Source organism: Peromyscus californicus, unplaced genomic scaffold, assembly GCF_007827085.1.
Source record: "Peromyscus californicus insignis strain IS unplaced genomic scaffold, ASM782708v3 Scaffold_7__1_contigs__length_154581171, whole genome shotgun sequence".
Classification (NCBI taxonomy): Eukaryota; Metazoa; Chordata; class Mammalia; order Rodentia; family Cricetidae; genus Peromyscus; species Peromyscus californicus.
In genome coordinates this window covers 120,659,565-120,674,083 of record NW_026294595.1, presented here as the reverse complement: position 1 = coordinate 120,674,083, position 14,519 = coordinate 120,659,565, and the positions used below count along the sequence as shown (strand labels likewise).

Genomic DNA, 14,519 nt, shown 5'->3' with positions numbered 1-14,519 from the left:
AGTGTAGCCTTGAACTCACATAGATCCAGACAGATCCCTGCCTCCCAAGTGATAGGATTAAAGACATGTGCTAACATTGCATGACTTTTGTGTTTACTTATAATGGCTGGCTTTTTCCTCTGAACTCCAGGCAAGCTTTATTTATTAGCGCACAAATAAAATGTCACCACATTTCCCCTTTTTTTGTTCTAATAAAAATTATTAAAAAGTTATAACCAATATAAGAAAAACTATATACAATAAGTATAATAACTATATACAATATATGGAGTTTATCATCTTCTTGGCACAAAATGACCATTTGGGCAAGAAAATGCTCTTGCCTGGATGGCTTGACAGGATGTTATATAAACTGTACATGCAGGACCCATAGGAAGGTGACCACTGAACTTTACAAGGTGAGATGGTACTTCAGGTTCCTGCTTCACAGAAAAAACTGCCAGACATTCTACAGGACACAGAGAGAAGTGACTGAGAGACTCGAGGCCTATAGGCTAAAGAAGGATGTCCCAACATTACAGAGGAACTTTGGATAACTGTCTAGGTAGACTTTTGGAAGTTGCTTACAATGCATTTCCTGTTTACTTAGATATTATTATATCCTTCTGGGGTCTTTGATATAGTTGAAGACTAGATAGTTATAATTTTCCTTGGTTATGATAAAAGATAAATTAGATATGAATCTTTAGACTCACAAATATAGGTTAGATAGAATATTTTCTTTAATTTTACCAAATACAAATAGACTAGATATTGAAACTGTAATTCTTGCTTGATAACTATTCTATTACTATGTTCTATTACTATGTTATTTACTATGTTAAAGTTAAAACCTTCCTTTTTGATTAGACAGAAAAGGGGAAGTGCTGTGGAATGTCATTCTGTATGCTATGAATATGTGTTGCTCTGATTGGATGATAAATAAAATGCTGATAGGCCAGTAGCCAGGCAGGAAGTATAAGCAGGCAAACAGAGGAGGAGAATGCTGGGAAGAGGAAGGACAGAGTCAGGAGTCACCAGCCAAATACAGGGGAAGCAAGATGACAAGGCAGAACTGAGAAAAGGTACCAAACTATGTGATGGCCAAGCAGTTAAAAATAATATAAGCTTCTGTGTGTTTACTTGGGGAACATGAGTGGGAGAGATTTGTCCTGACCGCCAGCCGGCCGGGACACAGGAAAACTTCCAGCTACAGATACCCAGAGGGGTCTTGTGAAATCTAAAGTTTCCTGGCATGTTCATCAACTACAGGATGAGAAGCAGCAGTCTTCCAGCTCTTCCTGTGGTTGGTTGTCCCCAAGGGACTATCTCAAAGATTCTACCTACCTGCCAGCCTGCCTTGTGGAACACCCAAGACAACAAAAGATATGACTCAGAGCCAGTATACAATTAATCACATGAAGAACATTTGCATATAAATTGAAAGGCAATTTTCACTTGCTTAATTGAATAGAATTAAGTATTATCTTAGAGACACTTTAAAAATCAGATGTCAGGAGTTACTGTATCCCACAGATAACCGATGACTGTCAACATTTCCCTTCCCAATCTTGTACTCCTTTTCTCTGATAAATTCTCATATTTGGCCCAGGTTGACCTCAAGCTCACCATCCTCTTGCCTCAGCTTCTCAGTGCTGGGATAACAAGTGTGCCTCAGTACCCCTGGCACAGACTTCTCTGTGTTGAGGGTAATTTTACATTGGAATGTTACTTTGTGTGTTTTTAAAATGTAAATGCAGGGGCTGGAGAGATGGCTCAGCAGTTAAGAGCACTTTTGCTCTTGCAGAGGACCCAGGATCAGTTTTCAGCCCACATGGTAGTTTACAACCAACCCTGACTCCAGCACCAGACGATCCAATGCCCTCTTCTGACATCTAAGGGGAACAGGCATGCATATGGTGCATATACATACATGCAGGGAAAACACTCACACACATAAATAAATAAATAAATTTAAAAAAAGAAAAGAAAAAGAAATGGAAGTTCAGAGTGTAGCCCTACTTTTTCCACTTGATCTCAAATCATTTGACTGAAACAGTTCATCAAACAGCAGTCTTTTACACACACACACACACACACACACACACACACACACACACACACACACACTGTACTTTAGCTTCATAATTTTCTCTAAATCAATTCACATTGGACTTGAATATTTTAGCAGGAAATTTACATCACAAATGAGAAACTAGTTTCCTCTGTTATCAGTAGGAAGTAACTATAAAAACAAAGACAAGACATTTCAAACTAAAATTACCTAAATGTGTACCAGGTAAAATCTCTTTGGATTCTACTATGTACATGGAAATCTTTAAGAAACATGGTCCTTGGGATGTTGATCTTGGCATCCACAGTTTCTGTCCCTCCTCATGGGAAGTTACAGATAGTCACACAGATCTTCCCCCTCAGCCATTGGGAAATGAACCAGGATACACATGGTCCAAAAGCTCTACCCAAGCAAGTCTAATGAAAGAAAGGCCCTGTAGACTTCTAGGATATAGTGTCCATACAAGGGATCCACTGACAAGAAAATGAAGGCCCACAGCTTCTCAATTCAGCAAAGACTTTGTACCTCTGTCTCTCTGCCTCTGTGTGTGTGTGTGTGTGTGTGTGTGTGTGTGTGTGTGTGTGTGTGTGTGTGTGTGTCTCTCTCTCTCTCTCTCTCTCTCTCTCTCTCTCTCCTGGTCTTCTGGACTTTTCTGCCCTAGGCCATAACCTATGACGGAGAACCATCCCTCTAGCATATATGAGAAAAGACCCACCACACAAGACCCCGCACACATCAGCTATGACGGTCACAGTAACAGTGGGAAGGAAGAGGTGGGCAAGAACTGGGGACAGAGAGCTGCCATTGCCCCAGGGAACCAAGGGACAATGTGTTCCTGGAATCTCAATTTTAACTTGAAATGCATTTATCCATGGGAGCCTTAGGGTGGCAGTTGGGCTCTATGGCACAGTTAACATGGTACCATACTGCACAGACATTATGGATTAAATAAGCTTTTATGGGTTGGCCTGGGAAGCCAGCCAGGAACAACTTTGTTTCAATGGGGAAAATGTGCTACAATTTCCCAAAAGCTGCTATAATAAAAAGTGACTTCTGCAGCATTATCCTTTTGTGTACATAATTTCCATTTGTTATTGCCCCTTAGCCATTGTGCCCTTCTAGGGGCAGATAAAAACCATTCTGGGACCCAAAGGGGGGTAAGGAGGACAGATAAAACCCATTCTGGGAAGGCAGAGTGGGGAGGAAAAGGGCAGAAGGCATGCTCTTAAAAGGTGGATTTTAAGCTGTTCTTTGTAAAAATTCAAATGCAAGCTGTAGGGCCCTTAGATACATGTACATAGCATGTCTGTGTGTATACGTGATAGATGCAAATACTGTATGTACTTCACACAAATTACATTAAAGCTCAAAGATATTTGCCCAGCAATGGAAACCAGAACTCCTTTCTTTGGAGTAACAAATGTCTCATTTGTTCCACTGGTTTAAGAAACTTTCCAAATGAAGGCAAAACGTCTTTTCAAATGCACTTGGTGGGAATCTTGGTGAGGCAGCATCCTTTCTGCTTTGTTTAAATGAGTGCGCAAGAGACCTCAGTGTTCTCTTGAATTCACCACACACAGATGGAAAGCCGGGGCAGGGCTCTGTCCATCCTGGCTACTATGCGGTGCCTGCTCTCAGCGTGGGAGCTGCAGCTCTGCCCTTATTTATCCTGCCTGGTTTGCTCATTTTTATCCCGACCAGTTGTTTTGTGTTGTTTTTGGTTGTTTGTTTGTTTTGTTTTGTTTTTCGAAACAGGGTTTCTCTGTGTAGCTTTGTGCCTTTCCTGGATCTCGCTCTGTAGACCAGGCTGGCCTCGAACTCACAGAGATCCGCCTGACTCTGCCTTTCAGTGCTGGGATTAAAGGCGTGTGCCACCACCCGACCCAACTGGTTTTTAAATGAGATCAGCTTTACTCATTTCTGCATCTCTGTGAATGAGCAATCTAGTAAAAAAAAAAAAAAAAAAAGAAAGAAAGAAAAAAAAGAAAGAAATCACTATTTTTAGAATGTTTCAAAAAAGAATCAGTCATTAAGCCCTAGATCAGCCTGGCAAAGGGCCAGGAGTTGGCCTGGAAAACAAAAGAGAGACTGGGTGGTGGTGGGGCACGCCTTTAATCCCAGCACTCTGGAGGCAGAGCCAGGTGGATCTCTGTGAGTTTGAGGCCAGCCTGGGCTACAGAGTGAGTTCCAGGACAGGCTCCAAAGCTACACAGAGAAACCCTGTCTTGAAAAAAAAAAAAAAAAAACAAAGAACACTCATTTCTAAGGCTGGTCACAATGGCTCTGTGTATAAGGATCCCATTTTACCACAATTGTTGGTTCTGGCCTTGAACTCCACAGTACACTGTCTCAGTCTCCCAAACACTGGGATCACAGGCATTGTACCACCCTGCCCGGCTTATAGAATTATCTTTTCACTACCTTTTCCAAATAGCATAGCTGTACTTTCCTACCTGCCAACTAAGGAAGTAAAAATTACCTTCAAAATTGCTCCAAGACCCAAGCTTGCCTTCAGAACTAATTGACCGCTGAATATCACGCCGTCAGGCAATTAGCACAGTGACTTACTTAGTACAGGATTTGAGCTAATAGGCTTGTGGAAGCTTTCTGAAGAAGAAAAATCTGTAGGTGGGCCTCATTTGTAAGACACACACCCTCTTCGGTCCTTGTCTGAACACCCCACGAATGAACCTGCCCTTGAGGACCAAGGAAGAGGCAGCTGCGTTCTCTGTACAACCTACTCCAGGCAGACGGAGCCAACTTTGCAGCTGTAGGAAGTGAGGCAGAGTGACGAAGGACCTAGGTTTGGATGGGAGGATGGAGCTGCTGGAATGGCTGAGGCGGAAGGAGATGAAGGCAGGCAAATGTTACACTAAGTCTAAAAGGAGGAGTCCCGTTCCCCAGGAAGACAGATAAATGGACTCGGTTCCAGGTCTGTCATCAATGTCAGACACTAACCACATTGGAGCCACAAATGAATCCAAAACTAATTTGAGACTTTATAAGATGGGAAGCTGCCGTGTACATCTATTGTCTTATCTGTACTGGTTTTAAGAGTGGTCACAGCACCACTTATGAAACGGCGTTGTGGAATTTCCTTTACACAGGAATTTCAGCTGTGTGAAAATATACCCAGCAATCTTTATTTGAATATGTCTCTATATTGTGTTTTCCTTCTTCCAGATTGTCTAGGTCTTTTGCTTTCCCACATGAATTTAGATTTGTGTTATCAAGCTCAACAAACGATCTCGGGAGAGATTAGGGAGATGGTTGGCTTTACCCATTTATGATTTTAGATCTTCACATCTAAAGATGATCTACTTCTTTTTTTTTTCTTTCCGATTTTTCAAGACAGGGTTTCTCTGTGTAGCTTTGGGGCCTGTCCTGGAACTCACTTTGTAGACCAGGCTGGCCTTGAACTCACAGAGATCCGCCTGGCTCTGCCTCCTGAGTGCTGGGATTAAAGGCGTGCACCACCACCGCCCGGCTTCTACCTCTTGATTTATGTAATTTTTCCTTCACAGCTTTCAGACATTGACAATGTCCCCCATGAGCACTGGTGCGATGATGTCAGTTTTAGACTAAGCACTTTATGTCCTTTGACATAAGTGTGAATTCCTAACATTTCCAAACTATCTACAGCTAGTTCTGCTTTAATTTAATGACTTAGTAGTTGGCAACTATAAATTTTGATATTAAGTCTACTGATTATTTTTACATATTCCTTCTGATTCTCTACATAATGAATGAATAAATCACCCCAGACTCAAGGAACACCATGCAAGAAGGGGTGGAAAAATATGAGGGCTGGAAAGATGGCTCAATGGTTAAGACCACTCACTGCTCTTACAGAGGACCCAAGTTAAATTCCCAGCACCCACATGGAAGCTCACAACCCTCGATGATCTCAGTTCCAGGCAAAATACTCACACACAGAAAATAAAATGTAATGTACACAGAATGGGGAGAGGTTCTCAGAAATACTGTCTTTTAGACAGGACAAAGCCACTGTACTCATGAACTTCCTGCAGCTATGATTAACTACACAAGGTCAAGTCAACAAGATGAGTCAACATTCCAGCAGGCATAAGTAAGTAGACTCAGTGGGTTAAAACTGGAGGGGGTAATGGGGGACATGAAGGTGGGAAGGGATGTTCTAGGGGGAGTACGAAGAGGGGGCTGGGGTATACAGGACAAAGATATATTGTATACATGTACATAATTGTCAAAGAATACATATTGACACAAAACAAAGGATAAATCATTTGCTGGTAAGTAATTTATTTTGTTCTTTCAACCATCAACAGGTACCCTTTTGTCTTACTTTAGTTTTTGTTGTTTTGAGAAAAGGTCTTATTATGTAGCCCAGGCTGGCCTTGAACTCACAATTCTCCTGTCTTAGTCTCCTAAGTGCTGGGATTACAGGTGTGTACCATCACACATGGCATATTTTATTTCTTACTACAATAGTTAAGATGTCCAGCTCAATGTCAAATAGAAGCCATGGTGATAGGTAACTTTACCCTGTTTATTAGAGTAAAAGGAATTCTTCTAGTATCTCATCATTATTATGGCATTAGTTTTGTAACTTTAGCATGTATCTTAGGGTTTTATTGCTGTGAGAAGACACCATGACCACAGCAACTCTCATAAAGGAAAACATTTAATGGGGGACTGGCTTACAGTTCAGAGGTTTAGTCCATTGTCATCAAGGCAGGGACCATGGCAGCATGCAGGCAGACATGGTGCTGGAGAAGGAGCTGAGAATCCTCCATCTTGACCCACAGACAGCAGGAAGAGAACTGCCACACTGAGTGTGGCTCAAGCACTGGAGACCTCAAGGCCTACCTCCTAGCGATGTACTTTCTCCAACAAAGCCACTCCTACTCCAAGAAGGCCACACCTCCTAACATTGACACACCTGATGTACCTATGGGAGTCATTTTTATTAAAACCACCACAGCATGTTAATGGAGCTCTCTTATATTGCATTATAACTAAGAATAACTGTTAAATTTTATCAGATGCTTTGGTTTCTTTGAGATAATTTTATACTTTTTCTTCCTTTAATCTGTCAATGTAGTAAATTAATAGTATCCCCCCAGAGTGCATATGTGTATGTACGTGTTTGTGTGTGTGTGTGTGTGGTGATATTGTGTCCCCCAATATATTATGCACCCTAATAAACTTATCTGGGGTCAGAGAACAGAACAGCCACTAGATAGACATAGAGGCCATAAAATGGTGGCACACACACCTTTAATCCTAGCCTTCTGGAGGCATGGATCTATCTGGATCTCTGTGAGTTGAAAGCCACACTGGAAACAACCAGGCACGGTGACACAACCTTTAATCCCAGCATTTGAGATCTTATGTCTTGCTTAGGAAAGCCACACGCCTTTAATCCCAGGAAATGACGGCAGGAAGCAGAAAGGTATATAAGGCATGAGGACCAGGAATAGAGCCTTTTAAAGCTTTTAGCTGTTAGCAGTTCAGCTGAGATCCATTTGAATGAGGACTCAGGCTTTCAGTCTGAGGAAACAAGATCAGCTGAGGAACTGGCAAAGTGAGGTTGGATGTGGCTTGTTCTGTCTCTCTGATCCCTCAATAAAGCTGGAGCTCAGCAAGCCCCATGGACCTTCGTGTGTCTGACCTTCTCAGTGCTGGGGTTACAGGTGTTCATGAGACCAGGTCCAGGTTTTATGTGGGTGCTGAGATCCAAACACCAATCTTCATGCCTGTGTTTCAAGTACTCTCAACTGCTGGGCCATCTGTCCAGCCCTTATCTGTCTTAGGCCTCAGTGGGCTCATTTGCACCCAGGTCAGTTAGAACCTGAGGACTACTGTGTCACAGGCTAGCTCCTTAATTTTCCTCCAGATCCACCTCCCTTCTCCCTTAGGGCCTCTCTAAGTAGTTTCTTCAAGATACTCCAGCAGAATAACTAGATTTCCTCTAGTTCTGGTGATTTTTGCTATAAAGAATTTGGGATGGTGCCCCTGAAAACACAGAAAGCCAGGCATAGTGGTGCACACCTGAAATCCCAGCATTCAGGAGGGAAGGGCAGGCCAGCCTGGTCTACATAGTAAGTTCCATGTCGGCCAGGGCTACATAATGAGAGGCTTTCTCAAAAAAGAAAAACACAACAACAATAAAAAAGGCCTCCATTAGAAACACGTAGGTTTACAGCTGTCACAGCACCTTCAAGAATGTTCTTGTTTTGTTTTTTTACCAACATGCACATCTTAACCTTTGTAGTGAAGAGTTCTGTCCACAAACATTTACTTCTGAGTTTTGACATAGGGGAGATTTTCCTCTTACCTTATGTGATTTTTTGTTTGTTTCTTTTGGTTTTTTGAGACATGGTTTCTCTATGTAGTTTTGGTGCCTGTCCTGAATCTCGCTCTGTAGACCAGGCTGGCCTCGAACTTACAGAGATCTGCCTCCCAAGTGCTGGAATTAAAGGTGTGTGCCGCTACCGCCCGGTTACCGCCACCTGGCTATATCTTATGTGATTTTAATACGTCCTCCATTTTATTTCTTTTTCTTTTCTTGTTTTTGTGGTCTGAATGAATAAGAGCCCCTGGGGCTCTTGTTCTGAACACTCACTACCAGCTAGTAGTATCGTTCTGTGCTATAAAATAACCCTCTTGTACACTGTAAAGATTTGTCTCTCAAATTGGTTTAATAAAACGCTGATTGGCCACTTAGCCAGGTAGGAGGTATAAGTGGGGTGACCAAACTAAGAATGCTGGGAAGAGGAAGGGTGGAGACAGAGTCACCAACCAGACACGGAGGAAGCAAGATGAGAATGTCACACTGAGAAAAGGCACCAAGCCACGTGGCTAAACATAGATAAGAATTATGAGTACAAGAGTTAGTAATAATTCTGAGCTACCGGCCAAGCATTTGTAATTAATACAAGCCTCTGTGTGGTAATTTGGGAAGCAGTTGCTGGGTATTTGGGAGTTGCTGTTTACAGTTCTGGGAGACTGAGGGACCGCTGAGACATTTTGCTTAGCTAGGAGAAGTGGGCTGCTGGGCATAGGCCTTGGAGGTTCTCTCTGCCATTGGGTCCAGCCTGAGTTGTCTGCTTCCTGAGCTGCTGAGATGTGAACAAGTCATCCTTCAAGCTCTCACTCCACGCCCCTCCTGCCATGGTAGACATGCCTCTAGAAATGAGCCCAGATAAATCTCTCTTCTGTCTCTTCTGCCTGGTATTTCATCACACAGACAAGAAAAGTAACAACCACACTTGTCCTCTTTTAGACCTGGGGTTTAAATTCTATTCCACTTTCTCCTCTACAGATCTCTAGGCCTATTCTTCTCATGGTGATCCTAACCAAAGGAATGAAATGTATTTCAAACAAAACATTTACCTTCTGCACATGTAACAAACCACCTCAAAGAACTTACTGGCTTAAGGTAAAGACTTGTGATGGGCCTGTGGTTCTGTGAGTTCACTAAGTTCAGATGAACAGGTTTTGTGTTAAGAGTCAATTGTGGCTGTGGCTGGAATGACTGATACTCATGGCTGGCAGCAGATGGTGGCCGTGGGCCAAGAGCTCGGTTGAGGCTGTTTTGAACACTGGCCTGTAGCTAAGGGACGCAAACTTTGATCGGCATGGCAGCTGAGTTCTGAGAGGGAGCAATACAAGAGGCCTGGGAAAAGCTGCAAGCCTCTGTGCGCCATAGACTTGAAGTCACAAAGTATCACTTCGGCTGCTTTTCTATGATTCACACAAACCATCCCTGACTCCATGTGAAAAGAGACAATACGAGAGCATTAACAGCAGGATGATATCACAGGGGGTGGTACAGCCTTAGGAAATATAAAGCAACAGGCTATGTAATTTTTCAATAAAAATAAGAAACTGATTGAAAGATTTTATTCCTGTGCCTGCAGAGGGTTATGAGATATAGTGTGTGTGTGTGTGTGTGTGTGAATGGCAGAACAAGATCTTTGAAGAAACACATTTGCTCACACTTTCAAGATTAGAAGAACATCTTAGCAGTGGTGGTTAAAGCAAACCTGGGCTGGGCCACTTACATAAGTCTGGCCTTCAGCAGGAAAAGATCAGGCTTCCTACTCTCATCCATAAAATGGGAACAACAGCAGGAACCTCACAGAAGTAGAGGAGTGGTTCAATAACACAATGCTGACAGGCATAGAGCCCGATACGCAGTAAGTTCTCAAAATCTGGTCATGTTAATATTGTGCCCCAAAAGGTTGTACTAGTGAGTGGGACACTTGAGGTTTCAATTCAAGTTTGCTTGACTCTAAAAAGTCTCAATTTACACACTGTTAGAGGACACAGAGGTTGGTTGTCCCCTAGATTTTCTGCTACACATTTCTCAACTGTGCACTGAACTGCCTACTCTAAGTCCCATGAGATGAATGCACCCTTTTTGATAAAGTTTTAAAATGGTGGTGGTGGTTGTTTTCTTGCTGGGCCCAGGGCCTTATGCAAGCTAGGCAAAAGCTCCGTCTCTAAGCTACATTCCCCAGCCCTGTAGTAAAACTGCCAAGCATTATTTTTTTTAATGGAACTCCTTTTTTTTTAAGGTTTATTTACTAAGTATACAGTGTTCTGCCTGCATATATGCCTGCACACCAGAAGAGGGAACCAGATCTCATCACAGATGATTGTGAACCATCATGGAATTGCTAGGAATTGAACTCAGGACCCTTAACTGCTGAGCCATCTCTCCAGCCCTACCAAGCTGAACTTACTTAGCTACGTACTTACAGAAGATAGATGATATTGAGCCTCCCAAACAGCTTCTGAGTAAATTTTCTAATGAGGCTTTTGATACAAAAGATATCCTGGGATTCTGTTCTTCGGCAATGAACCACTTCAGCCTTCCCTCTGGGAGAAGTGAGGACAGACATTTTTTCTCCTGTCCCCAAGAGAGAGAGAAAAGTCCATTATAAATCTGAGATGATGGGTTCAATTACACACAACACTGGGCAGTTAATTTCATATGGTCAGAGTAAGCACGTCTAGGGGGACTCAGGGGACACATTTTCCCAGGTGGTTGGCTTCAACAATTGTCATTTCAAACCTGCGAAAATATCGCTCTTCTAGAAAATGAACTGAGAACTGGCCTGTCTAGAACTTTCCACAACTATTTGAAAACTGCTTTAGATATTGAAAGGGCTCATTGACTGACCTAACCCACATCTGTGTGTTGTGGAATATTTGTACACTGTGTGAAGATATGTTGCTGTGTTTGTTGTAAAAAAAAGCTGAACAGCCAATAGCTAGGCAGGAGAGGACAGGTGGGATTTCCTGGAAGAGAAAGGAAGAGAAGAAGGAATCTAGGTGCAGAGAGATGCTAGTGAGATGTGGGACAAGTTGTACATACTGTACAGAGGAGAGGTAACTGAGCCACGGGGCAGAATGTAGACTAATAGAGACAGGTTAATTTGAGTTTTAAAAGCTAGCCGGGCGGTGGTGGCGCACGCCTTTAATCCCAGCACTCGGGAGGCAGAGCCAGGCGGATCTCTGTGAGTTCGAGGCCAGCCTGGGCTACCAAGTGAGTTCCAGGAGATGTGCAAAGCTACACAGAGAAACCCTGTCTCGAAAAACCAAAAAAAAAAAAAAAAAAAAAAAAAAAAAGCTAGTTGGAGGAAAAGCCTAAGCTAAGGCCAAACTTTCATAATTAATAATAAGTCTCTGTGTCAGCTACAGCTGTGGCCACATTCCAAATAAGAGCTTACCTGTATGGAACCTGGAACCCTGGAAGACAGCAATCTTGAAATGTTTTATGAAACAGAAACTTAAACTCATGTTACTAAATGAAAGGCGCCAATCTGAAAAGACATGACTCCAATCATCTACAAAGAATAATGTAGATGAAATTCTAAACGGTCTTATTAAATAAGAAACACAGAGCCAAATAAAGAGTTAAAAGCCCAGAGATCGAGCAGTAGCCAAGAGCTAAGAACACCTTATCTTACCACTCGCTGCCATCCTTACCCTGAGAGAGAGACCTTCTTCATGTGTCCTGTCTTTTTACTGCCTTTCTGTTCTGCCTTCTCATTGGCTGTAAACCCAACCACATGACTTTCTCGTAACTGCCTTTGTATACAGACCTCCAGGTCTCTATGGTTGGTACTGGGATTAAAAGTTCAGGTCACCTTGCTTTGGATGTGTCCTTGACCACAGAGACTCTGCCTGCCATGTGATCAGATTAAGGGCGTGTGCCACCACCACCACCTGACTCCCGCTTATGGCTCGCTGTGACTTCTGATCTCCAGGCAACTTTATTAACATACAAATAAAATCACGTTTCAGCACAAATAAAATAGCACCATAAAGTAAAGCTACAGAGATATTTTAAAAAATGAGTATTTCACCCATACCTGCTACCTGCTTAAATACCAGTGCCTTAGCCTCAACTCCCTACCCCCAACGCTCAGGGATCATCATTGAAGAGGAGACAGAAAGAGTGTAAGAGCCAGAGGCAGCGGGTGACTACAGAAAACATCTGGACACAGCAGGGCAGCTGCACATATGAACACTTGGGACAGAGTGCACAAAACCTGTGCAAACTCAAGACAGACCAAATCCCCGAATGGAGAGTGAGGCATACAACCCCATACTTGACAGTGGAGAAATTAGCAATTAGCTGCTGGAAAGGATTAGTTTTCTCTAAGAGTGTAGCCCCGGTAAGCTGACCATACTCTAGTGGAAGACCACACAGCCAAGAATATTTGGGCAACACAAAGAGGTCTTAAAAGATTAAAAAAACAAAAACAACAAAAAAACCCACAAAGTTGGGTGGATGGGGAAGTGAGGTGGAGCTGGGAAAAGTTGGTGGGAGTGAATAGTTAAAACACATCGCTGGGCGGTGGTGGTGCACGCCTTTAATCCCAGCACTCGGGAGGCAGAACCAGGCAGATCTCTGTGAGTTCGAGGCTAGCCTGTTCTACAAAGCGAGTTCCAGGAAAGGCGCAAAGCTACACAGAGAAACCCTGTCTCGAGAAAAAACAAACAAACAAACAAACAAAAAACACATTGTACAAAACTCTCAAAGGAGTAATAAAAAAGCGGTTAAAAAAAATGCCCAGATGCTGGTGGTACATATCTTTAATCCCAGCACTAGGAGGCAGAAAATCTCTGTGAGTTCAAGGCCAGCTTGGTCTACAGAGTAAATTCTACACAGTTGTTACACAGGGGAACTCTGTCTTTCAGAAAACAAAAAACAAACAAACAAAAACAAAGATGAGTACTGACAGAGAGATGCTTAAGAGAGAAGGGTGAAAAGGTGGTACCCAGTGGATTTTGGAGGCTTGGAACGCTGCAGATTATTGAAGCAGCAGATACAGACAGCTTTGCCTTTGTCCTAAACAGCAGACTGTACAAGGGTGAATTGTATGTTACACAAATAGTCACCTTTAACTGATGATGTGTCAATACCAATGCTGACAATGAACCACCTTGGTGGGGAATGGATAGTGGAGAGGCCTTTGGAGGTGGGGAAGTACTGAGTAGGGAAATCTCACCCTCCCCTAAATTTTATTGTCAACCCCAAACTTCTCTTAAAATTTTAATTTTTTAATTTAAAAAATTCTCTTAACTATATGCTCTCTCTGAACGGCAGATATTATACTTACCAACATCTGGTGAGCACTTTATTTTTGTGGGTTTTTGTTGTTGTTGTTTGGTTTTGTTTTGTTTTGTTTTTGTTTTTTGTTTTTTGGTTTTTTTTTTTTTTTTTTGGTTTTTCAAGACAGGGTTTCTCTGTGTAGCTTTGCGCCTTTCCTGGAACTCGCTCTGTAGCCCAGGCTGGCCTTGAACTCACAGAGATCCGCCTGCCTCTGCCTCCCGAGTGCTGGGATTAAAGGCGTGTGCCACCACCGCCCGGCGTGAGCACTTTACATATACCTTTCAATCTTAAGGACTAATAGTTATTTCTGTCTTTTTATAGTCAAGGACATTAAAGATAACAGAATTGAAATAATGAAAACAAATTCACAGACTACAAATTCACACATCAGTTTCTGACCACAGGGTTAGGTGTTTTGTTACTGACTTATTTCCATCTTTCCTTAACATCTTGTTTCAAAAACACCTCTTTTTATTTAAAAGTCCACGTTCCAAAGATCATTATCTTGGTCCAATCGCAGAGAAGCCCAAGACGAGGGGGCGTGAACTCAGGGACTACAAAGCCCAGCATGCACCGCTGCGTCAGTAGCTGCGAGCAGGGTTGTGGTTTCCTTCGCCGCTCTTCCCTCCTCCACCGAGTTTCCACATCCGAGAGGAGCTCCTACGTCCCTCGCAGGTGCCACTGCTCACAGCTGCACGCATCCCGAAGACACACCTGACTGCGCCCTCGCCTCCCGGGTCCTGCGTCCCAAAGGCGCCGCCCGCCATACCCACCTCACCTGCAGCTCCAGCACGCCGCCCCGCTACACAGAGGACGCGCAAACGGTTGCTAACGGAAACGACGTGACGTTTC

The 14,519-nt window shown here is 43.0% G+C and overlaps 1 protein-coding gene across 4 annotated transcripts in view; it reads right to left on the bottom strand.

The window, feature by feature from the left end:
- Positions 1-14,517, bottom strand: part of Cfap61 (cilia and flagella associated protein 61) — a 300,869-nt gene extending 286,352 nt beyond the window's left edge. For 3 of the 4 annotated variants that reach the window (XM_052722829.1, XM_052722832.1, XM_052722833.1), the window contains exons 1-2: positions 14,441-14,517; positions 10,802-10,952 (exon numbers count right to left, since the gene is read on the bottom strand). In XM_052722829.1, coding sequence (XP_052578789.1) covers positions 10,802-10,944 — 143 coding nt within the window. In that variant the 5' untranslated portion in view covers positions 10,945-10,952; positions 14,441-14,517. The remainder of the gene's footprint in view (positions 1-10,801; positions 10,953-14,440) is intronic. The other variant, XM_052722831.1, reaches the window with a different exon arrangement.
- Positions 14,518-14,519: the final 2 nt, after the last annotated feature.